At 31.9% G+C, this 27,275-nt stretch overlaps 1 protein-coding gene across 1 annotated transcript in view; it reads left to right on the top strand.

Annotated features, from left to right (window-relative positions):
- The window catches only part of Suv3 (Suv3 RNA helicase), a 348,081-nt gene that overhangs the window by 106,350 nt on the left and 214,456 nt on the right, over positions 1-27,275 (top strand). Inside the window, exons 5-6 of the mRNA XM_089592298.1 lie at positions 10,944-11,055; positions 11,129-11,259. Of these exons, the coding sequence (XP_089448424.1) occupies positions 10,944-11,055; positions 11,129-11,259 (243 nt within the window). The remainder of the gene's footprint in view (positions 1-10,943; positions 11,056-11,128; positions 11,260-27,275) is intronic.

Genomic DNA, 27,275 nt, shown 5'->3' with positions numbered 1-27,275 from the left:
AAAAGAATTAATCAAGTCATTTCATCTTGAAAAAAGTAGAAATTATGTCTTTCACACTTTCCAAAAGTTTACATCAAAATTTGTTTCTTTTAATAGTATAATATTATTAAATTAAACTTTTCAAAAGTATGATTTTACAATTTATACTTTTCAAAAGTATAATATGTAGTATACACTGGGAATAACTACAACAACGTTGAGATAACCTGTTCATCCTTGTTCCAGTCACAAGGCATCTATATACTTTTTACTTGACAGTTTTGTTACTTTTTTATTTTAATGAAGTGAAGTAAATTAAAAAATGTCGTTAGAGCCGCAACTAACTAAGGTAAATACTCACTTTTAACGAATTTCATTGTCTGTATAGATGTAATAGAGAACTTCTGGAATGTAGAAAGTATTCGTTTGTACTTTTCAAAAGTAGAAATAACAAAATTTTTACTTTTAAAAGTAGAAAATACGATATTTATACTTTTGAAAAGTAGAGTTTTTGATATTATTCTTTTAAAAGATCAAATTTTATGTTTTACACTTTCAAAAACTTGAATTGCACGTATTCTTCTTTTGAGCGTTCATTTTCCTACTTTTGGTTAAGGGTGTACAGATGCTTTGATTGCCTTTTGATCGCGCTTATAGATTTTTTTACTGTAGAAGTTTTTGAGAAAACAAGCTCATAAAAAGTGGAGAGAAACCAGAATCGAACGCAGAAAAAATATTAAATTTATTGCAAGATCCTACGGTTAAAGCTTACTCGTATTTTCTTAAATTTAATCTTAATTTATTTTAGTACATTTAATGCAAAATTTCAAAGTAAAAATTTTAAAACTGATCAAATCAAAATATCAGTGCAGAACTTGTTGAAAAATATTTCTATGAATTTTATTAATACACAATCCCTTGAAAACATTTTTTTGCCTTGTTTCGACGGTCATGAAAATCTATTGCCTTTAAATGAAATGTACTTTGGACCCGCATGTCTCGAAATTGACGAATGAACAAATTAAGGAAGTTTTAATTGATTGTCAGAAATTTTACGTATCCGTATTCACAGATATCAGTAAACGTTTACTTTAGACCGATAACTTTTTTATGAATTAAGAATTTCTCGATCCCCTTATAGCTTTAGATGAATTGAGCAAAAAACAATTTTCAGAATTAAACACTTTTATGAAAAAATACTTTCCATTTTTGAATTCCGATTAAATAGCTTTTAAGTGGCACACATTTTGACGCAAATGAAAAAAAAAAAATTTAATTAATCACTTTACATAGCAGTTTTAGAGAAAAATAATGGACTTGAGAAATAAGGCAGGAGAAAGTTTTTTTCCCGCTTAAACATTCTTAATTGAGAGAATTTTTTCTGTACCTCACTCGAATGCGGAACCAGAAAGAGTTTTTTCCGTGGTAAATGAACTAAAAGATGCAAAGGCTAATGGTACGGGTATTTTGTTATCAAATGCAAAATGTTTTTTAAGATTAAACGGTAAAGTATACGATATAAATTGTAGCAACATAGATATTACCAAAGAACATTTAAAAAGCTTTAATAGTAGCATGAACAAAGAATAAATTATTTATTTAGTATTAAAGTAATTATTTAATTTTTCACAGATCTATGTCAGTCAAGCTAGTCATTGTATTATTATAAAGTAAGTAGGATCGTGAAGTAAATTTTTTGTGATATTTATGGCTTTAAGGCTTCTTGGATTAAAAAATTCCTTACATTTTAAATTCAGATTTAGCCTACGCTTCAGCTCCTCGAAAAGGAAATTTTATTGTTATTACTGTAAAATAAAAAAAATTAGCTGCTACAGCCTCGTAGCGATGAGTATCCACTATTAAAACTATTGAAATAAACATACTATGAGTAACTTATAAATAAAAAAAAAATTCTGCATGTAGAATATCACTACGAAGATAATAAACATCATTTTTTGTAAATTGAAACAACTAAAATTCAATAGTTTAAAATAAACCCAACGCGCCATGCATAGTACTTCAGTAGTAGTGTAGAAATTTGGCTACTATATGATAATAAATGAATTTTCATTATTAATATTACGAAAACGATGGCAGCTCATCAGGATTTTAATTTACTGAAAAAACTAAGCGTACCGGCAGTAAGCGCGCTGGGTCATTGAGTTTTGCTGCTTGAATTAATGATTTATTTAAAAAACCAAGCGCGCTGGCAGTAAGCGCGCCAGGTCATTGGGTTACGCTGCTCGAGTTATTACTCTATTAAGTAAACTCGGGCGGTAGCAGTAAGCGCGTCGGGTCATTAGGTTAAGCTGCTCGAGTTATTATTTATTTAAATAAACTAGCGCACTGGCAGTAAGCGCACTGGTTTATTGGGTTTTGAGGTATTTTAACGAGTCCGAATACACTTATTTTTACATATTTTCTATCGCCCAGAAGGCAAATAGGTGGACTTTGTATGTAGTAACTTCTTTATGAAATGTAATACTCCATAATAATGAATGGTTTTATAATTATTTGATTTTGATTTATTCTGAAGAATATAACTACCGGTGTGCTAAAAATTTTTGAATCGATATAATTGTTAAACTATGTTAAATATTCTATCTTTTCTATGTAATTCTATGTCATAATACGTTTATTAATTCACGTAATTCTTTTTATAATAGAATTCATGGAAGTATTGACACATCATTTTTATAAGTTCCCTTTCAGGGCCCTATAAAACTAAGAAGAGAGAGAACTCACCTATCACTCCATTTACCAAGTTTTACAATATTTAATACGTGTATAAGTTTCAACTATTAATCAACATTAAGATTTATTTTTATGTTTATCTTATTCCGGAAGCCAGTCTCTTTTTTAACTCATCGGCTATTATATAACATGTCAAAAAAAACTCTTTATATTTATTTTGGTACAATAAATAAAATATTACAATTTTAATTAAGTTTGTTGAGAGTGGCGCTGGCTCAGTGATAAGCGTTCTTGTTACTGATACAACGTCGTTCTAGGGGTCGTTGTTTCGATTCCCGGTAAGTGCAGATTTTTTCAAAGACTGTTATCGCCGGAAAAAGTTCCTATGTAACCCCGGTTGTTTCGGGGTGGGTTTTTTCGTGTAATTTTTCTTTCGAGTAATTTCAAGGTTTTTTTCTAGCTCCACAGTTCTTGGGGCCTGAGTAAATACGAAACAGTGTTAGGTCTATACGTAGGGATCAACAGATTCGATATCAGGCAGGGATTGCCAGCCTTACAGGCATGAGCGGAAGAAAAAGTAATTTGGTTTTCGTGTGTAACATTTTGTTAGTATATATTTATGGTTTTTTATTAATATATATGTTACATTAAATCTTTGTGGACTATTGTTTTGGCGTGTTTAAGTGATAGTTGTACGAAATATTTTATTCGGTTACATAGGTTGTGTTTACATTTTTAATATCGAATTTCGCAGCCTTTAGTCTTAAAATTCTTGACGATGTCCTTAGTGATGTTTGTATTTTATATTTTCGGTTTCATCTGTTTGGAATGACTTTGTGCGAATAATCTTTTTTATAATATTTCTCAATTTTTGTTTCTATGAATGGATTCATTTTTACCTAAAAATTAAATACAGCAAATATTAGCAGATATTTCGCAATAATTATTATCCTTATGAATAAACTTTACATTACTAAAATTGCCATGAAACTTCTCTAATACAAAATTTCCAGAATGGTTATTTACTAACTTGGCAGTTACCTATAAATTTAAAAATCAAAATCCAAACAAAACTTATTAACATAACCCATTAAGTGGAATAAAATATTTTGTATAACTGTTACTCAAATACGCTAAAACAATAGTTCATGAAGATTTAATGTGACTTACATATCGATGGAAAACAATTAACTTATACTTAGAATGAGTTGCTCACGAAAACCAATTACTTTTTTTTCTGTTCATGCACTGCTTTGCCTTAGCATAGCAGCACCGGTCGACCAGTGCGGTGTGCACTTTCATGAAAACGTGCACGCTTGCACCTGTGTATGTGTATGGCGTATAGGTGCTTCTGTACGTTTCACCAGAGATACTACTGTGCCCATGGCATGACATACGTGCGGTATTAGAGATTGGTGTAATGGGTGCATCAATACACCCCCACAAATAGGTGGTGTGTGGGCGGCCCCAGCGACTAGGGCTAATAAACTGTCGTGGTAACCCGGAAAAAAAAGTAATAGTAATGATAAATAAAAGTTTTTTTTTTTTTATTTATTTCAAGAAATAAACCAAAGATTTTTGAATAAAAATGAAACCTTATGCATATTAAATTAATTTTTGTTATTATTTTAATCAAAACAAAATAAGAAAAAAAAAATTTAGACTTATAAAAACGTGTTATTTTTTTTAGGAGGCTTTTTACTAGGGCTCCATATTTAGAAGAAGCAACTTGGGCATTTTCTTTTAATTTAAGATTTATAATATACATAGGGGAAAATGAGCAGTTAGTGCCCAATACTATGTTTTATTTCTCATACATAAGCGAAAAACCTTGGCAGACAATGTTATTGGGAAAATTTTCTGTATAAATATATTTCTATCTTTTAAATTCGATTGACCAACGGTAATCATTTTAATAGCAAGGTGTACTTGTGGAGGAGGAGAGCCATAGAAGCTAGATGACTGTATCTTTGCTTACATGGATGACTCATGCATTAAAGCCTTATTGTTATCCATGTTCCCTTTCACCTGGCTTGTAAGAGTAAATGTGTGTATCGTCCCCACCAAAAGAACTTTTCTGGCAAGTGGGGCCCACGCGTGAGCTGTTCACGGGTGCTACGTGTGTTGCCTAATTCTCTCTGCGGAAGCCCGTTGCGTATACAGTCAAGTCAAGCAATTTCTATTTTTTGAGAATTTTGGTCGATTTCGCTTCGTTGGCTTTCTTCTCAAATCTGGTAAGCCTTAATTGCTCTTAGATTCTGTATTCTTCGGTTAAGCGTTTTTTTTGGACGCTTCCTCGCTATTTTTTTTCTGAAGTTAAAGACCACACTGAATTAGAATTTCGTTATTTCCGTTTTGAATCATATTTTACTTTGTTATTTAACGCAACCAAAATCCTTCACTGCTTGTACTTTCTTGTACTATTCAACTTCCAGATCAACTTCGAAGCTTACAAAACATCGATGTTTGTTTATTTTGCTGCATCGAGAAGAGCTTTTTGGCTTGGTAACTTTCTTCATAATTATCGAGTGAGAACTTCGTTGCTATTGTAAACAAACAGCTTAAGCTTTTAATACTTTGTATCCTTTTTTTTTCGATATAACCTTCGACTTCCAAAATTTCGTTAGAAAGTAAACTATTTCAACTGTATACCTTCAGTTTTCGTCACATGTGATGCAAAATTAGCCGAAAAAAGCCACAACTTTTCATACAGAATAAAAAATGGCTTATAAGACCTATGTAGAAATTTTAAGTTGTAATAAGTTCTTATTCATGATAATAAGCATTGTGTCTTGATATTATAACTTTTTGTTCGTTTGGTCTTATTTTACTATGTATTTCAACTCTTATGCAATAACTTGGCTTTCATAATGGTGATAGAACTTTTTATTAAACTAGATGACGGAGAATTATAAATTATTAGATAGTATTTTTTTGTGTGTCTTTTGAGGTGCTTTGTTCTATTTTTAAATTTTCTTTCAAACTAAATAGATTTATTTTATCAAAAAAAGATAATTCCTTCAGGAAAATAGTATGATACAGAACATAACGCAAACTAATTTAACCCATAATACATAATATTTATATAGTACAAACACTAACTTATTATATAATTGCATGACAATAATTCTTTATTTTCTGTACATGCAGAATATTTCTCTTCCTCATTTATTTTTTTGTAGAAACTAATTTTTCTTAAATCTTGGGTGTTATTTTTGGTATAACCAACTGCAGATATGATACTACTTATATACTTACAATAATTATTCATGAAATCACTGATAATAATGCATTTTTACATACTCAACGTACTTTTTTCTAGAGTATAACATAATTTTACTTATTTTATTTAACGTTTTAAGTGAAACTATAGGAAAAAACATTACAAGTGCATACATAGCCATAAAGCAAAAGAATTGTGTACAATTACTATGAATTCATTTTACTTGCATGAAAGTTAATATTAACATTTTCTTATTGGACCCTAGGGGCTGGCACGCCAAGCACGCAGGAAGACGGAGCTTCACAAGTATACACATAAGTATACACATTTAAAAATTCACTCTTACTATTATCATTATTTCTTTTTGTAGGAGATAAGTTTTTCGAACTACACTCTTGTTGTTGCATGATTTTGTAGCTAATTATCACTGAGCCAACGCTGCTCTTAACAAACTTAGTTAGAATTTTAATGGTTTATTAGTTGTACTAAAATAAATATAAAGAGTTTTTTTGGACATGTTATAGCCGATGAGTTAAAAAAGAGACTGGCTTCCGGAATAAGATGAACGTAAAAATAAATCTTTATGTTGATTAATAGTTGAAACTTATACACGTATTAAATATTGCAAAACTTAGTAAATGATGTGATAGGTGAGTTCTCTCTCATCTTGGTTTTATAGGGCCCTGAAAGGGAACTTATAAAAATGATGTGTCAATACTTCCATGAATTCTATTATAAAAAGAATTACGTGAATTAATAAACGTATTATGACATAGAATTACATAGAAAAGATAAAATTTTTAACATAGTTTAACAATTACAACGATTCAAAAATTTTTAGCGCACCAGTAGTTATAGTCTTAAGAATGAATCAAAATCAAATAATTATAAAACCATTCATTATTATTTCATGGAGTATTACATATAATAAAGAAGTTACTACATACAAAGTCCACCTATTTCCATTCTGGGCGATAGAGAAGAGGTAAAAATGAGTGTATACGTAAAAGTTATATAATAAGCATAGCAAATTCAATTCTTTTTTTATAAATATGTATTTATTTATTAATGTCTTGTATCCCCTTCGGAATTATTTTGATACAAAATAATCTAATCACGCCGATTTTTATTTCTAATTTTCAAAGCACTTTAAAAAATTCTTCCGGTATTATTTTATTTGTGCTTTTTCTGATGTTCTTATTTCTTTTATCGGGGCTTAGCGTCATCCTTTCATGGGCCTCTCAAATTTAGGAACAGGAAACGTTTACAAAGAGTCAGATCTACTAAGTACGGTGCCTGCGGCATCATTACTGTATTCTTTTTGGCCGCTTATAAATTTATAAATTAATGTATCACGGCATTATAAATTATTACGTACAATAAACCTTTTTTTACCTCAATTTTTCGGTATTTTGTGAGCGGTTAGGAGGGGGTAACTGGACATTTGAGCTGGGTCGTGGGGCTATGGAAGGGGGTTTGTGTTGAATGCTCTACATAAGGAACGGTAAAGTATGGGAAGATATATACTAGTTGCAATTACAAGGTTAAAGTTTTCACACCGTTGGTTTCTAGTTCAAGAAAACCTATGTTTTATAATGGTTAGCTATATATGTAGCATTGTCAAAATGCAAAAGTTGAATAATATTTATTTAAACGAAAAAAAGTGGTATGAATATTTAAAAAATTGTCTACAAAAAAAATTCTTCAACCATAAATATTTATGAGTCAATTAACTTACAATTTTCCTGTATACATAAAAGTGTCAAGTTATATAAAGTTATCATGTTAACCAATAATTTATTATTTAATGATTGTACATAAAATAATGTTTAATTTTTTTATGATTAGAACAATTTGTAAGGAACATAACCCAAAATAATACTACGCAGAAATATTCAATTTTTTTTCGCTAGAGCATAATTTTAATATGACTCCTCGGTATACACATCATACAACAATACTAAAGTGTTTAAACATTCTTTTCATGACATGCTTTACGTCATATAACGTAAGATCGACTGTTGTTTGAATTATAAAATGGCCTTTTTTTTAAGAAAAAAATACTGATTAACGTCAATTCAACAGAAAAAAAGAACAAACCGAAATCGTTATTCAGACTATTAGAAGCGAAAAATTAGTATATTTCTTACCTAGGGTAGAAAGTACAACTTGCGTGCCTGAAGGCCGTGATTGTTGTAAGTTTCTGCCCAGGGTGGGAACGACACTTTTTGCATCGAGGGCAGAAAGTGCAACTTTGCCCTCGTGTACACACTTTCCGCCCACCAATTACATTCCGCTCTAGGGCAGGAACAAACTTTGGGCCTGACAGACCCAGAATGTTCCTTGCAAGGCACTTCACCCAATGGAAAAAATACAATTTTATTCACTTCCAAAAAAATATCATTACTAAATTTCTATAAGTCAGCAAATAAATTTGATATCCCTATCAATAATTTAATGGTTACATAATGTGACAAATGTCTTAAAGGAAGTTAGTAATTGTACTACATTATGATTTTCAATGATTCGAATATTTCGATCGTGAGGATATAATTTTCGTAGTACTGTCGTATTCTACGTATAAAAAACACATTCTATAGTTTTTAATATATTTTTATGTGTGAATGTTTTCTAGTTTTTATCTCATAATATTGTTTGAAAGTCGGTTTAATAAACATAAAAATTAAATCGTTAACCGTCTTTTTTTATGCCATCTTTTTTACAATATTATGCTACAGTTCGAACTTATTCATTACATTTTAACGTATTTTGTAATAGCCAATAAATATATTCAAAACATACTAAAAAAAAATATTAATATCTTTTTCCATTCTTACAATCAATTCAATAATGCAATTTACATGCAATAATAAAAAAAAGTGAAATTCGCTAAAATCTGATTTCTGTATTCATATCCCACTGCATTAAGATAGTACAAACATTGCAACAATAATAAACTGTCGTTGACAACAATTATCTACTTCAACCCCATTGATTTCTCTTTTTTTATGCTTAGTGGATAATAATGATAGAGTAAGAAGAATATTTAACATGTCTTTTGTTCTAATTCTACCAATTTTTATTGAAAAGTGAACTGTAAATTTAATTTAATCCATGGAAATACGTAAATTTCCATAGGCTTTTGTGTTTACCCTACAACACTAAAAGTGTCCATTATTTTTTTCTGATGTGGTGTAGCCTTATAAAATTGTAACTGCATCGTTATTAATTGTATTTTTTTAATCAGAACTCTGGTTTAAGTATAGATACTACTACTTCAAAGTATTTAAGCCCTTGTGATCTAATGTTAATGTGTACAACAAAATATTAATACTTATGAGCCATGGGAGTTATGAATTCAATATAGCATTACAGTTGAATAAAATTAAAAAAAAAAAATTTCTTTAATAATTTATGTATATATATATATATATATATATATATATATATATATATATATATATATATAAAGAATCATGGAATTACAAATAATTGTGGGAGTCGGTGCATGAAGCCCCATAACCTGTACAAATATACACATTTAGTGGTGTATAATTGATTCAAGGAGTGTATGAGTGTGTGAGAAAAACAGACGTGTGTTTGTTGAGTACTTTCAGAAATTGAATTAGTTGTAGCGTCATACATGGATTAGAATAGTCAACTATCTTTCTCAAAATTCATTTATATTGCCGTGAACTATGGTTGTTGTAGAGTCGACAAAACTTGTTCAGATAGCTGTCTTAAAATTAGCGTATTGATCATCTGCTGGTGAGCTCGTTAGAGCATTACTGAGTTGTAATATTGCTGGATCCTCTAAGGCAGTTACTATAGTGGGTATTTGTTAAGATTAAAGGTTAAGTCTAAGGTTTTACAAATTGCCTTGATTTTTACGAAACATTTGGATGGAGACTTTGCCCCGGAGGTAACTGATTCTCAACGATGGCCATGCTGCTTACTTGTCAGAACACTTCCTCAAAGGGTGGCTGTTGTGACTTTTGATCAAAAATCAAAGCTTGATTTTTGTCTGTGAGATATAAAATAGTACTTTCCTAAATAATGGTCACAGACAATTTTCAGTTATGACCTCAAATTTTTTTTTTTTTTTTTTCTCCAAAAGTTGAGATATCACACTTGAGTAAGGATTGATGAGTTTTCCAGCTTTTGTTAAATAGAGATATTGTATGAATAAATATTTAAAACAGCATACATTCCACTCCTTATTTAATTTGATCCTAATAAAAATAATACATTTTATGGACGTACTTTGTAAAATAAATCTAAGCCTTTTATCAATACAAATTTGAAATTGATTTAAAAAAATTAACATGTAGGAAAGTATCTAGTTGAGCCTAGATGTAGACCAAGATGCCGTTACCAGTGACATGCTAAATATCTTTATGTATTTAATGTTTTTCATACTTACAAATTAAATTCGTCAAGTAGGAAATTATCGGCTAACTAATGTAGTAGAATGCAAAAATTTCATAGAACATTATTATTTAGTAACTGCAGTTAGTCGATCGATGTATTTTGTATAATAGTTATAACACTTACATAATGATTTGTACTCATAGAAAATTAGTCAACATTTATGAGATATAATAAGAATTTTAGGGTATTCAGGATAGGTTGATTATTTTTTTAAAATGGTAGACGCTCCCAAACTTTTTATCATTACTAGAAATTTATGTACAAGAATTTTATGATGGAAGTGCGTAGTCTAACAGAAAAGTTTATTTCTCTGCCAAAGGTTGGTTAGTGGTACTAAAAATACAAATTCTTTTTTTTTTTTTTACACTTGAAAGCCCTGAAATTTTCAGATTGTTTCTTGTTGAGTGTTTTGAAGCTATGCTTAAGGTACAATTTAATTGTTTTTGCAAAACTCAAATTTCATACATCCAACTAACATAATATTTTTTAAATGTATTTTTGCGACGTATCACTTATTAACTGTATACTCTGATTTTGTGACAACGTCAAAAAAAAAAAATAATAAAATGAAATAAAAACGAATTGTAACGTGAGAGTTTCGAATTTTTTTTTTCAGGGCACACCTTGCGATCTTATCACAGGAGAGGAAAGGAAGTATGCCACGTCTGACAAGAATTTTTCCAAACACATTTCTTGTACTGTAGAAATGATGGCGTTAAATGTTCCATGTAGCACTTATTATTGTATTACTACACACATACATGAAGGTACACGATCTCAAATGTATAAACTTTGTTATAGGTGAAGTTGCAGTAATAGATGAAATTCAATCCATTAAAGATTTTCAACGTGGTTGGGCATGGACAAGAGCTCTATTAGGAGTCCCAGCAAATGAAGTTCACTTATGTGGAGAGGCAGCAGCCATTGATTTAGTAAGAGTTTAAAATATAGTTTGACCAATTCATTAATATCCAGCAATGTAGTACAAGTAAGCAGTAGAGATTAATTGGCGTTTATGTTACTACACCTTATGCGACTTGAGATTCAGGCCCGTTGCGAAATTTATTTTGCTTAGGGCATTTTTAGCTGAAACTTTTATACAAAGTTCGTCATTTTTTTCATGAAACAAAATTATTTTTGAGACATTTTGTTACCACAGTCGGTCTGGAGAAAATATTGTTTTACAAATTCGTTTGTACACGTTATTGTAGGTTCATACATCAGAAAATGAGTAGTGTAATCATAGTTTTATTAATAATTAACATTAATATATTAGAGAATTTTGTATTTTTGCTATAACTATCTAAATTTGCCTTCGTAAAGAAAATGCATGTACCAATTTTCTAATGATTTTTATGTTTCGCTATCAATGAAAATAATCGCTATGGTTGTGGTGACAAAATCGGTCAACGTAACCCTACTTTAAGTGGTGCAGCTAGCTTATTCAGCCAATAAAAATTGTGTCGTGAATGTAAAATCCATCCCATTCCATTTCTCAATCGTACGTACTATTTCTCCTCTCTCCCAATCAAATCCTACCAGTGAGCAGTCCTAAGGTAGTTGGGTTTAGTTTTAACATACTTATAGTATCGTATTTTGTGCATGGTACAGTGTTCGTAAGAAAAGCGGAGAAAGACTGTTTGCTCATACGTCTATGAGTAATCATAAAAACACAGGAGTATATAGTGTAAGACACGAGGAAAGGGAGGGGAATAACGGTAGAGATGGGAAAAATGTAACAGGTAATTTCAGAGAAAGCGCTGAGAAAAAATGGGGCACTTATAAACGATAAATTTATTACCAGTAGAGAATACTGGCCAAAAAATCGAGAACTTCTCACAGTAAATGAGTTAAAATACAAAGTTTAAGTACAAATTAATAGAGAGACAAAACCAGTGGTCAGTGAGTGCTTAGGTATTCAAGTATGAAGTTATATTTCTATGGAAGACAATACAAGAATGGGAATATACCTTCTATGAAACGATTTTTAAGTAACCCACTGTTTTGCATTACAGATGGTGCAATTACCGTTTAAATGAGGGTAAATGATAATTAAGTGTGGTTTTAATAAATGCTTCCATATTCTTAAAATAAATAATTAGAAACGATAACTCACGTAGATAGGAAAATTTCAAAGTAAAGCCATAGCACAACGTGCATGTAATATAAACATGTGGGTGTATACAATACCCACTATTTTCATTCAAAAGCCTGAGAAAAAACATTCTTTAGTATCGCTTTATCTTGAATAGAGCAATATTATATGCCAATCAACGTAGTTTAACATTCAAAAAATCACCTTATTCACAAATAAAGAAGTTTTTAAGAATAAGATGCAATAAGAAAGGAATTACCGGATTTGTCATAGAATCTAGTATGAATAAATTTATAATGAAAAATGATAAAAACTTTTTGAAATCAAACAAAAATATTTATTTGAAAATTAAAATTGTAAATTAAAATTAAATAATTACTTCTTAATACACGAATAGCTCTAACTAAAAAGGTTTGTAAACTTACAAAAAAATTATTTAATCAAATGAATAATTTAATATTAGTAGTAGTATTAAGAAGATTTAGAAGAAAAGTTTAAAATGTAGAATCGTGCCAAAAAAATTGTACGTTAAATTTGAGCATATGAAAAGTGCTCATAAATTTTTTTAGATATTTTACTAGGGAAATTTTCGAGAAAAAAAATTATTAATTAATGACAGTTTAATAAGGTCTCTTATAACCAAACAAGGTTAGGTTGCCTTTCAGTGGAAATTAGGGTACAATGTTAATGTGTTAAAGTAAAAAAAAATGTTTTTATAGATACCTCAGGCTTGACAAAACAAATAAAACCTTGTCAGGCATTTTTCAAAAATAGAATTAATTACAGTCGCACCATTTATAGTTTGTAGAGTGCCAGAGAAGGTGCGTGGTAATGGGAGTAAATTTTCGCTGGCCGGGGGAACCTTTTCTGTTCGTTTTTTCCGTAACTGCCCTCTTTTTCCTCAAGTATGCGACCCCTTGCACAGTTCCCCTCAGACGACTTGGTTATCTATCCTACTGGGTACTATTCACAGAGCGCAGCAATTGTCTCAAGCAAACCTCAGCCATTATTAAGTTTAATGAAAAGATAACGAATAAACCATTTAAACCGCTGCACCGACTTGTTTTTTAAATCAATAGTGACTAGCCGGTGAGCTGACCAGGTGTTGGCTTTCCTTTGAAAACGAAGCCCGTTGAGGGGTACACATTTCATCGAAAAAGCCCTAGAAAAAAATCTCGATAGTTTTTGATGGGATTCGAACCCACGATCATTCAACTTTCTCCGGTTAGGAGGCTTGAACGCTAACCACTAAGCGATCAAAGCTCTTTATGAATAATTTAATAATGAGCATTATGTTCAATTGAACCAAATGAGTTAATAAATAGAAAATAATTGTATGAATTCAAAAAAGTTATGAACCACAACATAAGAAATAAGAGGTTTCTGTACATTGAGGTAGATGATGGTATAGTGAATACGGGTACATGGTTAGCGTGCAGAAGGTCGCAGGTTTCAATCTCGTTAAAAGTGTTTTTTTTTTTTTTTTGGAAGCGACGATTACTACAGTAAGAATTAAAATTCAAAATTCACTTTCTTCACAATTATGCTTTCAAATCGACGCCTTGGACGAAGACTTTGCCCTGTTTCAAAGCCTGGACGGAGAATATGCCCTTTTCCTAAGCTCAGACGAAAACTATGCCTTTTACCCTAGCTTGAACGAAGACTATGCCCTTTTCCAGAGTTCGGACAAAAACTATGCCCTTTTATCTGGTCTGGACAAAAACTATGCCCTTTTGGGATCCCGGACGAAGATTATGCCCTTTTCCGGAGTTTGGACGAAAACTATGCCCTTTTATCTGGTCTGGACGAAAACTATGCCCTTTTTTTCTAGTCCGTATGAAGACTATTCGATTTTTTCCGAGTCTGGATAAAGATGTTAAACTTTTTTGGAGCTCGGATGAAGTTCAATTCATTTAAGCTCACCTTACATTTGTGTTTGTCAGTAGATAAGCTATGGCGATTCCAGCACAGCCCCCCTCCCCTCGGTAGCCCCTCTCGCGGTGTGCCCCTCCTTATGGTGGTGGCCCCCTCTCGCGGCGTGCCCCTCCCCGCGGCAGCCCCTCTTCGTTGATGAGTTGGACTCCCCTTGCAGCCAATGGGCGAGCGGGTCTGGCAGGCTTAAGTTTGCGTGCGCTTCGATGCGCATTTTTCGCCTACAGCGCTTGAGATTGCGCGCGCTGTTTGAATATCTTGTGCAGATTGAGCACGCGTTGGGTATATGTATTTTTTTTGTAAACGAGTGCGTTGCACGATGATGTAGGACGTGAAGGGGTAGGAGAATAATTGTTTAACATTTTTATTTTTTATTTTGGTTAATCTGTTTATTTTAAATTAAAAAAATTTATACTTACAAAACTAGACTTGCAAAATGCTCAGATTTGGAAAATGATTTGAAGAACATCTTACTCTCTAAGTACAATACATTTTTACAGATTCTTATGACTATTGTTGTCGTCATCAACATCAACCTATTCCATATTAAAATAAATCTTTTTCATTCATTTGACATTATGAAGAGCACAAATGGATTTGTAGGTTTTATTGTGATGAGCACAAGTAGTTACTAATCTTGGAAGTTCAAACGGTTGATAGTCTGTCATATCAGTAACTTTAAAGCCAAATCTTTCAAGCCACTTCTATTTCAGGTCTCCAATAACGAATATCTTAGTAGCATTTTCAAGATTCTCCCGTAAAATATTCCATATCTTCGTGTACTCAATTTTTTCCGAGTCCCAGCTTGGTCCATGATAATAAAGTTCAAGGTATATATTTGTATGTTTATATTTTGGTGGCGATTTTCGCCAGCTGAAGGGTGCTTTAAAAAGAAATACTTGTGCTTCTGCATCGGTGAGACTAAGTGGAAGGATAGCCAATTCGTTGAGCACATAATCATTACCTGGTTTCTTGAAACCTTGCATGTCCGCAAAATACTCCATTTTCTTCGCTATTATGACATTAGTTTTGTTTTTTATCTTTTCATAACCTTCATTTCTAGGACAAGATCCTTTGTTGGTTAAATACTTATCAATAAAGTTTTTCAGCCAAGATTTCTTGTTTTTATCATCATCGTCCTTAGTTAAAAGTTATTGATACTTAACATTAGTAGTAAAATTGCTTGTACTCGGTTTATGCGACATATTGATTGAAGTCTTATTAAACAAATTGATTTTTTAAACAATTACACAGTCTTTATCTTTCAATTCCCCCTCTTATTTTGTTTTTTCAACCTGTGTGTCTTTCTTTTCGTTTCTCTTTATAAGTTTTTTCCACTCTTCTTGTCACCGTTTATTTTCTGCTTCTTTCCTCCAGCTGTTACTCTGGCCTTTATCCATGATGGCTGAGAATAAACTAATGCTTGCAGAGCCCATGAATCGGGTTTATATAGCTTTACATGAGTTTCTTGACATCCCCACTCATTGGACTATACTGAATGATACGATCATGTAAAATTAAGCAGTAAGCTGATGTATTGGCAGGAAAATTGTTATGCGACTCAAATTCTAGCCTCACATCGACTGGAGCATTTTTTAATGTCTCGTTTTGTTTGGAACAATCAAGGACGATTAAAGGTATCCGATTAAGAAAGTGATGTTTGCCTGAAGAAGGTGTTTTTTTTGGCCATAATATGAATTTTGAAAATGAGCATACATATTATATAGCAATGCATACTGATTACGTGTTATATCGAGATAAAGATCACCGTAAGGATAATATTGTGAATTTAAATAGAGTTTCACATTTCTTATATTGCAGTGATCAAACATACTAGTGCCTACATTTTTCTGATTTTTTCGGTTTGTTTGAAAAGCTAAAATAACATAACGTGGTTTTTCCAACTGATTAGATGTCTTAACTGCCAAATATGTTTTGATGTGCTAGGTAAGAGGGGATACTCATATAATTCCCAAGTTCAAAAACTCATAGATACAAACTTATCTTTTTGCAGCTAATTTAATAAACGAATTTTATGAGAATCTGACATTAGCCCATAAGGCATAAGCCATTCAAGCTTCAATGTTACTATTTTAAAGTCTTCTCAAGTTGCTGTGGCGGCCAGATCAGCAACATTGAGCAGAGTTTGCAACACAGCATTTATATCATTTCTTGATCTTGTAAGTATAAGCTCATGTTTTACATTAACAACTATCTTACGATAGTCTTCAGTAAAACCTAAAATCATATTGAGTGGAAGTATAATATCAAAGTAGCCGTTATTATTAGTAAGACTATCATATTCTTCTTCTCCAACGCCAAGCCAACCAGCATTTATCATAGATTTTTTTTATCAGGACAAAGCGATAGCCAATTTTTCATCAGGCTTGTTAGTCCAACATTTTTGCACTTGCATCATAGCATTTATCTCATATCGTATGTCTTCAAGTAAGTGACAGATGGTGTTATTTATTAATGCGGTGTTTGTTATGGCTGTATTTTTATCTGCTTTGACCAATCTTCCGTTAACATGTAAAGAACTTCTGGATGGTAAAAAACACAAGTCTTAATGTTAAATTGAAATAGGGATTTTATCGCTCTTACCATATGTTGATAAAGCACACAGCTGATGAGTATAAATCTCATAGTGCGCAATAGAGTCGTCAAATGCGACTAGAGACTGAATATTTAGAATCTCGTCCATTTGTATACAACAAAAAAGTATCCAATTAAGTTTCCACCAGGGATTTTTATTTTTAGACCGAGACTTTTTATAAACTGAATGTTTTGATGTGTCAATCGTTTTCTTGGATGTCTCGATGCTTTGAAGGACTTTTTTTTTCTTTGAGGTCTCAACGCTTTGAGAGCTCGTTGTTGACTGAGTGGTGGAGTGCATATTGATCTGCCTATATGATTTCTCTGATTATAAATGATACCCATTATGGAGAGGGTTTTATGTGCAATCTTATAGTTGGGACTTCTCCACGAAAATTAACTAAATCACCATCCTGATCTACATTGCGTAGTTGTATATGATCAATGATACGTCCAATGACCGGTAAATAAATTATTTGTGAAGGAACTTCAATAATCTTATATCCGGGTGGTACAGCGGGAAAAGATTCATGAATCGTGTGTACTTTGTGACTGTTTATGTAAGCTCCACTAGTGATGTTACATTCAATTCTTTATGCGTTTATTTTTAGAATAGCTACAGGTAAGTCTGAAACATGAGTGGTATTATTTTTTTGAACTCTCTGAGTAAAACCTAATAGATGGCCTATAGAATCTTTAGGTCTAAAATCAATAGTATGACTGCACTTAATAACACTTCGAAGCGTATTACTGTTTGGCTTGATATCGAGAGTTATGTTGCGAGGTTGTAATACCTCAATCAAAAATGATCTAACATCTTTAATCTCATAACTGCCTGTTGGTAATACAATAAATTGATTGCCGACATAAAATGTATTACAATTTTCATCAATATTTGGGATGGAGTTAAATGAGAAAAGTTCTTCTTAGCCAAGAACGTAGTTGTGTTTTGGTGATAATTCAATTGGTAGAAAGTACTGTGCTTCTAAAACAGAAGAAGTACCAGAAAGGCTAAGTGTTAATGTTTCTTCCATGGTTGTTAAAGTGTAACTAAATGGTTTCTCTCCATGTAAGAAAGTTATATTTGTTTTAAAAGAAACTTTAAGCACAAATGACCGTAGTTGTAGGAGTTAAATTCTTTATTTCCCTTATAATTATATTTCACTTTACTAACTTTTAGATACAACATTAAGTCAGTAGGTGGCTGCAGATCTCAAAAACTGTAAAAGTACACAACATGATTACCACGTTTTCGATAAGCCACCCAGTGAGTTCCAGGTCCATTCTTATCATCAAGATTTACTATTGCTGTTTCACAAAACCATGGACCGTCAGCAGGTAAACTGTTTCTCATGAATACTCCACGAAAACGAGGAATTTTTAAGATTTTAGAATATTTCATCAAATCAATGTTGGTCAGAGCTCGATCAGATAATTTTATTTCTTTGAACCTTTCTTTTGAAGTTTTTTATTTTTTTTCAACCTTTTCCAGCGTAAGGCTTTAAATATACTCCTAATCCAGTTTTATGCGGTTTGAAATAAAGACCTTTTCCAAGGGCGATAGCTTCCATGGTTTGATTATGTCTCTGACTTTCTGCTAGCTGCTTTTTAGCTGACTTAGCAGCATTTGTGTTCTTCATAATACCAGCTATTCCATTGGCCATAGCACCGGTTGCACTCAAACTAGCAAACAAGGGAATCAAAGGTAAAGTTCTACCAATCTGAGTAGGAAGGCGTAAGATGCGTGGAATCGTAACATACTTTTTACCTCCCGACTTTTTAACTGCACTACGAGCACCTTTCAAATCACTACTAATGACATCTCGAGTACTTTTGCTTTTAGTATTAATGTCTTGCGAGGCAGCCTTAATAACTGCGTTTAAAGCACTACATTGTTTTTCCTTTGACCTACCCATCTTTCTTTTCCTTTTTTTTTAATACTCTGTTTTTTCCCTTGCTCTAACCCCACACCAAATTTACTTTTAACCTTCATAGCGCCATTTACTAGGGCAGCTGCTGCTCTTTCACCAATACTTGAATCTAAAGCTTTAACTCTTTGCCAAGCCTTTTCAACTAAAATTTTATCTGCTTAATGTCTGGCTTTCAAATCTTGTCGATTTTTTGAGTACCCTATATCATGCTCTTTGCACGCTGCGTCCAGCGGATTTACCCCTGGATTGCCTCTAGCAAGACGCTTAGCAAGCTTAGTACCTGGACCGCAGTACTGATAGCCTGGCAAATGAAGCTCTACTGGTAAAGGATTTATGACTTTATTTACAAGACCGTGTCCTCTTTTACGACGCGTAATGATGATGATGATGATTAGTCTTCAGAGGTTGGATTATGACTAAGCGTTCGAGAGAATGAATAATGTATTTATAGTAGACAAATTCATTGACAAATTAAGAGCTCAAACTATATAAGCGTTGTACTATTTCATTAAAAGATTAGTTTGAACTGATTATTTATACAGTATCGACATGGAGTTTGAAAAGCAATCCATAAAATTACAAGTTTCTAATTTTGACGCTATTGTAAAACAAGAAAAGCGTTCAAATCGACATGGCAAACTTCTCCCCGACAGTATTCGCGCATTATTTTGCGGTCCATCTAATTGCGGTAAAACTAATAGCTTATTAGCTTTAATCGAGCATCCCAATGGAGTTAAGTTTGAAAATGTGTACGTGTATTCAAAATCACTACATCAATCAAAGTACAAGTTTTTAAAAGAACTACTGGAGCATATAGAGGGTGTGAAATACTTACCTTTCAGTGAACACGAAACTGTAGTCTCACCAGATGATGTTTTACCGAATTCTATAATGATTTTTGATGATATAGCCTGTGAACAACAAGATAATGTAACGGTCTTTTTCTGCATGGGTAGACACAAAAATTTTGACTGCTTCTATCTTTGCCAGTCATATGCTCAAGTGCCAAAGCATCTTGTAAGGGATAATGTTAACTTTTTAGTTTTATTTCGTCAAGATAAAGTTAATTTGAAGCATGTGTATGATAATTGTGTAAACTCAGACATGCCATATATTCAATATAAAAATTTATGCTCTAATTACTGGAATGATGATAAACATGGATTCGTCATTTTAAACAAGGATAGGCAAATAAATAATGGTCGCTACAGAAAAGGCTTTGATAATTTTGCCATACATTTAGGACATCCCTAGCGCAATCATTACAGTCTGTTGCAAGACATTGGATTATCATGATGTATCAATAAGAGAAAGACGTTCTACATCAGTTAGTGAAGGCGCGAGAGGCGGTTCAAAAAAAGTACAGATGTTGAAGCTTGAAAAAAATGAGGCTGAAAAAGTACTTAGTGAAACTTTCAAACCAATAACAGACCCTTTAATGGAAATTGTCGCCGAAACAAAAAAAAACACAAAAATAATTCTGTTACTCACAATTATTTTTATAATAAAAACGATGAAAAAAGTAATAAAGTTGATACAGGGAATCAACAAAAAAAAACAGAAAAATTCAGTGATCATGATATAACATTCGAGTCAGCCATTAGTGAAAGTGATGATGATGATACCGATTTAAATAATACTATTCAACATTAATCTCGTGATTCTGTTCAAGTCAGTAAAAATTTATCAAATAATTTTTATTTACAAATACTTGATCAGAATCAGAAAGATTTATTAGATTTAAAGTATGGAGTGCGAAAAGAAAATGAGTTGTGCAAACTTGGCAATTTACGAATAGAATTTGAAAATAATTACATTAAAATAGATGATTTAAAATATCCAATGACTCCGGGATTAATGGAGCTACTCATCAAAAAGCATCCTAATGAATCTCTGTTGACACAGGAGGATTTTGAAAAATACTACGTATTATTAAAAATGTCAAATGTTCACAGAAAAGGGTTTAAAAAAACGGAGCTATGCGAACCCATAATAGTAATAAGTTTATTAAAATAAATGCTCCAATGTTCGATTTCACGGTTCGTAAAAAAGGTGGATCGTTGCTACCTCATTATAAAACTGCTCGGATGATGCAACAAGTAGATTATACACACTGGTATGATCCTAGAGAGTTAGTAGATCGTTTACGTTCATTAATAGCTGAAAAGTCGGCAGGAAATACAAGTCATGACAATGAAATTATGTCAATTATCGAAGAGTTTCGCGAGGGAGGATATATTTATATACATTTATATTGATGCATGTAATCATTGCTTTAGTATCAAAATAAGTGTCGATGTATTCAGTCGAAAATTGGGTAGGATCGAAGGTGGTAGCCGAGGTCCTCCCGGTGTTGGATACAAGCTTACCGCAGATAGACAGTATGACTTAAATAACAAAAGACTGTGCAATGTTGGAACACCAAAACAGCCTCAAGATGCTGTAAATTATGCTTACTTGATTAAAGTAATTAAAAGACTTGGAAAAAAATAGATAAATTTCAAATTTTTGTATATAACTTGCAAAAAAAATTCCCATTTATTCAAGCTGATTCAAAAAACTTGAATCTAGACAATTAATACATGGAGCAAATCGTTGAGGAACTTTATAAGGCATCCAGGCGTAACAATCCTCGCCGAAAATTCAACATACGTGGTTTAGACGAAATTTGGCAAGCAGACCTTGTAGAGATGCAGCCTTACGCTCGTGAAAACAAAGGTTATCGGTATATGCTCACTGTAATAGATGTTTTCTCCAAGTACGCATGGGCTGTACCTGTCAAGAAAAAAACCGGTGAAGAAGTAACTGCAGCAACGCATTCAATATTGAAAAAAGTACAGGTGCCCGTGAACATGCAAACTGATCGTGGGAAAGAATTCTATAATGCAAACTCCCAAAATCTCATGCAGAAATATAAAATAAATTTATACTCAACGTACAGCAATCTGAAAGCGTCTAAAGATGTTGTGGCTGAAAATGAAGTACAAAATTGGTGATAAAGTACGAGTGAGCAAAACCAAACAAACATTTAAAAAGGATATACGCCAAATTGGTTGACGGAAATATTTACCATGACACGAGTAGCAGCAACAAATCCAATAACGTATCACCTCAAAAATTACCAAGATCAACCTATTTCTGGAGGTTTCTACGAACAAAAACTGCAGAAAACAAAGCATCCTGATGTATACTCATAGAGAAGGTTTTTCGAAGACGTGGCCATCAAGTTTTTGTTAAATGGTTGGATTTCGACAGTACTCACAACAGTTGGACGAATAAATAAGATTTTTTCTAAAATTACGTTAATTAAAAAAATTATTAGATTTTTATATGTATCATGTAATAATGAAAATATTACGTAGTAAGAATATTTTAAATAAATACTCAAATTTTTGGAAAAAAATTGTAATTTATTTTTTCACCTTTTTTACATTATGCATAAGAAAATATGATGTGTTTTTCGTTGTACACTATAAATAATTTAAATTTATTTACAGCCTCCAACAATTCATCATAAAATTCTTCGTTTTTAAATAGAGCTGAGCTTATTTTCGTCTGCAGAAAAATTTGAAATTCATCGTCAAGTTCTGCAACTATCTTAGATCCAAATTTAGTATACACTTTTCTTAGTTTTGACAACATGAAGTTTTGATTAGGTATCAATTCGGAAAGTTTCTTCGTAGGAAGAAAATCACTGTCAGCGATTTTGTTGAGTGCTGCAAGATCCATCTTTAACAAAATAAAAAAAACATGGAACTTGGCATAAAATATTCATACATTACATATGCTGAGTAAATATGCACAAATATTTACTATAAAAAAAATATATCACCTTGACTGCATTTAGATTTTTTACTCGATGATTCACTTGAAGGTGATGTCAGCTTCTGTTGATTAAGTTCAACCTTACTGAAACCTCTGCTGGAGTGTAGAATGAGCTTGCCTGGTTGAGACAACTCCTTATATAGCACCACCCCTCCACTGTAGGCTCATCTGCTAGTGTTCAGTCTATTTTTAGGGGATCCAATACAGTAAAAGCCCTTGCAGCTTCTGCTACCTGATTAGCTACCCCCTCTATCGATCCTTCCCTCTTATTGGATGATTCTTCTCCCACTATGCTGTAACGACCCTATGGTAGGGTATCTGTACAACCAGGTTGCAAAAATCGTTTGTCATCATGAGCACTTAGTGCAATTTTCGTCTGCTTTTCAGTAAAAAGCTGATGATGATACGATCTTATATTTTTTTACTCTCGTTTCATACTATAGTGTTTTCACACAAACATGTTATATAATCGTCAAAAGTTATTGTAGTCTTCACAACCGAACTTTTAACACCTTTGGCCTTCTTTAATGGATTTTGATCTTGAATTTTTACACTGTACATTTTGCTTTGTAGTCCTACAAATTCCAACATGATTTTTCCATTACATTTATCCTTATTTAAACCAACAATTTTTTTATTAACCAGAGGCAAATGAAACTCATTATTCAAATGATAGTCTGAAGTATCAAATTTCTCAATATTTTTACACATTATATTATAAATATTTTGATTTGTTATTTCATACACAAGACTATCAGTGTCTGTGTACAAAAGTTTGCATCGGTCTTCTATTTTATTTTTCATAAAATCGTAACGAAATTCGTACACAAATGTTTTTGATAAATCTAAGACACTCAACCCAACATATATTGGTTTTTTTATACAGACATCTGTACGAAGTAGTTGTATAGCTACAAGCTGCTCATCAAATATGTCACAGCTGTGGAAATTCAGTCGTGCGATGTACGTCTCTGCACCATATCGCCCCTCCCACTTGTTGATGAGTTTAACATCAATTCGTTTGCGTTTATTTTCCATAGTCTTTCTATAAACAGCATTATTTAATAACTTACATAACATTTTCTCAAAATCAGTCTGTGCATTTTAACGCTTTTCACTATTTAAGTCAATGAATTCTCTAGCCATGAATTTTGGTTAAACTGTAGAGTTCTATGTATTTTTTTTATATGAAGACCATGACTTACAGCTTGTTTAAGTGAACGATAGTGTCGCTTTTTGTCATACAAAGTAGTCATTAGTTCATTTTGTTTGGATCCTGGAGGCGTCATATGCTCAGCACAGAATGGTTAATCTTTATGAGCATTGTGAAGAATTTCAGGATATTCAAGGTCTACTTCGAGTATGTAACCAATTTCAGCATCGTCAGCAACATTCAAAATACCTAAGGAACTTATATTTTGAATCCATTTAAAACCTGAATAAGGTAATAGTTGAGTCATCGTCCAGCCATACAAGTTATTTACGTCATAATACATTAAATATTTTTCATCTATATCATCTTCATAGCCGTTTTTCATGTATAAGTTGTTGGCTTTTGCATATCGATTACAACATGGAGATATGCCTCCACGAATGCCTCGCTCAATAAACATAACCATGTAAATATCAGTTAACAATTCTAGTTTTACCTGCAATTATAAAATTTTTCAAATTTTAAAAATTAACAAAAAATTATAAAAAAGTCTAACCTTTGTATACTCCAACATAGCATCCCAGTTTAAGCCAAGTGTTGTATAGTAATGAGCTGGATCCAATCCATAGGCTTCAAGACAATTGTTCCGAAAATTTTCAAAAACTTCAGTAAGCAGCAGAACGTCAGTCTTTAAGTATAAATCTGAATATTCTTCAAGTGTTTGAATATGAAATGTGTTCCAGATGTTTTTAGCATGTATATAATCATCATCAGTTATATGAGCTTCGTATAAGCTGCTATAAAAATCTTGTTTTGACGGTAACATCTTTTCACCAAGATTTTTAAAAGAAGAAGTATAATCACAAGGAAATAAGCCTTTCCTTTTTAATAAATTTATTTGGTCGATGGTATATTTATCATCATTTGTGAACACTGTTTTTAATATTTTAAATTCGTTTAAATATGATGATAATTTGTCTAGTGATAAAGCCATGAATTTAAAGGAATCAATAAATCGTAGATTTATATCAGTACCCTCTACATAATTCGTAAATGAAATATATTTTTCTTTGATCTGCGGTAAAAGTTGAATTCTTCCTGGAAAGCACTTTGCAAGTTCTTTTATAAATAAATGCGAATCAGAACCACTTAGGTTATGGCAAACTACAGGTATCGTTCTTGAGTCTTGATAATTAATATTACACTTATTGTGTGCTGGACCACAATATATAAAAAAAAAATTTTTTTAAACAAATCATGATTATTAAAAAAAAAAAAAAATTTTCTTAAGGTTAATAAAATGATGCTTACTTTCTAGTAAGATGACAGTGATTTCTGACTTTAATATCATTTGAACTAAAAGGTTGGTTGCAAATATGACATAGAATGGCTTTGTCAAATTTAATTTGTTCTTCGGATGTCAAGTAGATCATTTTAAGAGGATTTTTGTACAAATGTTCTAATTTTATTGCTAAAGAATGGAGAGCCTTAACAAACCTTTAAGCAGGTGTTTCATCATCATTTTCTTCACTTTGTCTAAAACTTTTATACTCTGATTTTCTATCATCATAACAACATTTGAGAAAATAACCAATGCTATATGCTTTATGTCTTTGATAGACGCAAACATCATTAACAGGTACCAACAAACATTCGAAGTCTGCATATACAACAAAAGGTACACGGTTCTTGAACGTAAAATTTTTTTAATTCAAGTATATGCTCATTTTTCTCCCTATCAGGCAGTGTAATTTTATACTTATTTTAATGTTTGCAATTAACTTCATGAGCTTCTAGCTTTTGCTTGGACCAAAAATGGTGAAAGCAACGATCACATATATTTGCTGCATGTTGATGCTCAGATAACTGTTTTCGTATTAAACGCGATGAATTTTTTATCCGCACATGATGACATTTGTACTATACGACAGAGTCGCATTTATTATTGTTATATTCTTCATCATCTGTATCGAAGTTTTTGACAAGTAAAGCATTCACATGTTTTTCTTTTTTACTTGTAGTCAAATGATTAGGGAAAATATCAAATGTATGACCTTTTTTTTCAAAAAAATATAAATTGATTGTTTTGATTCTCAAACCTTACGATTTTCTTCGGGAAAACTGGAAACTAAATACCATCAAAATTTAACTCATTTTCATATTTAATATAGTTAAAGACACGATTTGGATTTCTAATTACTGGATGAAGAGCTGATAAAACAGCCCATTTAAAGCATTAGTCGTCTTTGTTTACTACATTTACACAAGCATTTTTTTTTATGTAGTCTGGTAAGTATATGAAGGAACTGCCTTGCATAGGATTTAGTTTATTAATATTAACTACCAAATTTAAAATCGAGTGCAGAGACCAGCCAGATTCCTTATCTTGAAAATCATCCATTTTTTTCCCAATTAAGTGTCGTACGTTTATGTCAAACCACTGTTGTATATCAGTGGTCTGGTAAATGGGCTGTGATTTTGTATTTAAGTATTTTAAATCAATACCCTTGATGTTATCTTTAATTATGACATATTCAGCAGTCAATATGGTATTTACTTTTAATGCAGTATGTTTTTCAAGAGATCGTTGGATTCGTTGAATAAATTTTTGTGCAGCATCTTTGAGAAACTTTTTCAGATCCAAGTGCTTAAAATTAACTATTAAAGTTGTCGTAACGATTTTCAAATGCGCTGTTAACATTATCAAGACTAACTGCAGCAGCATTTTTATCATTTGAAGCTGTTGCTACACCTTCACCTTGAACACATACAATATCTTCATTTCTAAATGTCTTGTCTAAATCTGACACATCTTCTTGACCACTTTCAGATGCGAAAACTTTAGGCTTTTGTTCACTATCTGATTCAAAAACAACGGGTTCATTCAAAAATATTTTTTTCGACTCTGTTACCTCCAAATAGTCTTAAAGCAGTAGTAAAACAGTTTTTAATAATGCAGCTGCAGATATTAATTTTTGTTTTTCCGATGTTGTCAAATTATTCCTTGAACTAAAAATATCGCTATCCTTAATAGTTGTAAGACATGTGTCTATCAGTCTTTGAATGTGAATCGCATCGACTTCGCTATTAATCGTTTGTTGAAACGATTGCCATATGCAGTGAGCCACATCATTAAAATATTGAACCGAAGCCATGGCTAGCAAGAAGTTAACTACTCAAGCAACAGCACAAAAGTGAGCTGCTTCGGTGATTTCTACCCCTAAATATCCTTTGAAATCAGCCCATGATGATTTTTAATTTATAAATAACAAGTTCAATTTTTTTGAACATGTATTAAATTATTTTAATCATTAAAAAATGTTTTAAAAAAAATCTAGTTAACCTTATACTAAAAATTATAGGTTCCAATTTCTACAAAAACATAAAAAAAGTATTTTTTATAAGTAAGTTTTATTC

Source organism: Copidosoma floridanum, unplaced genomic scaffold, assembly GCF_036245765.1.
Source record: "Copidosoma floridanum isolate Cflo_tuat_1 unplaced genomic scaffold, Cflo_Japanese_pri ptg000016l, whole genome shotgun sequence".
Taxonomy (NCBI): domain Eukaryota; kingdom Metazoa; phylum Arthropoda; class Insecta; order Hymenoptera; family Encyrtidae; genus Copidosoma; species Copidosoma floridanum.
The sequence above is the reverse complement of the archived record's forward strand: the minus strand, read 5'-3'. Positions and strand labels throughout refer to the sequence as shown.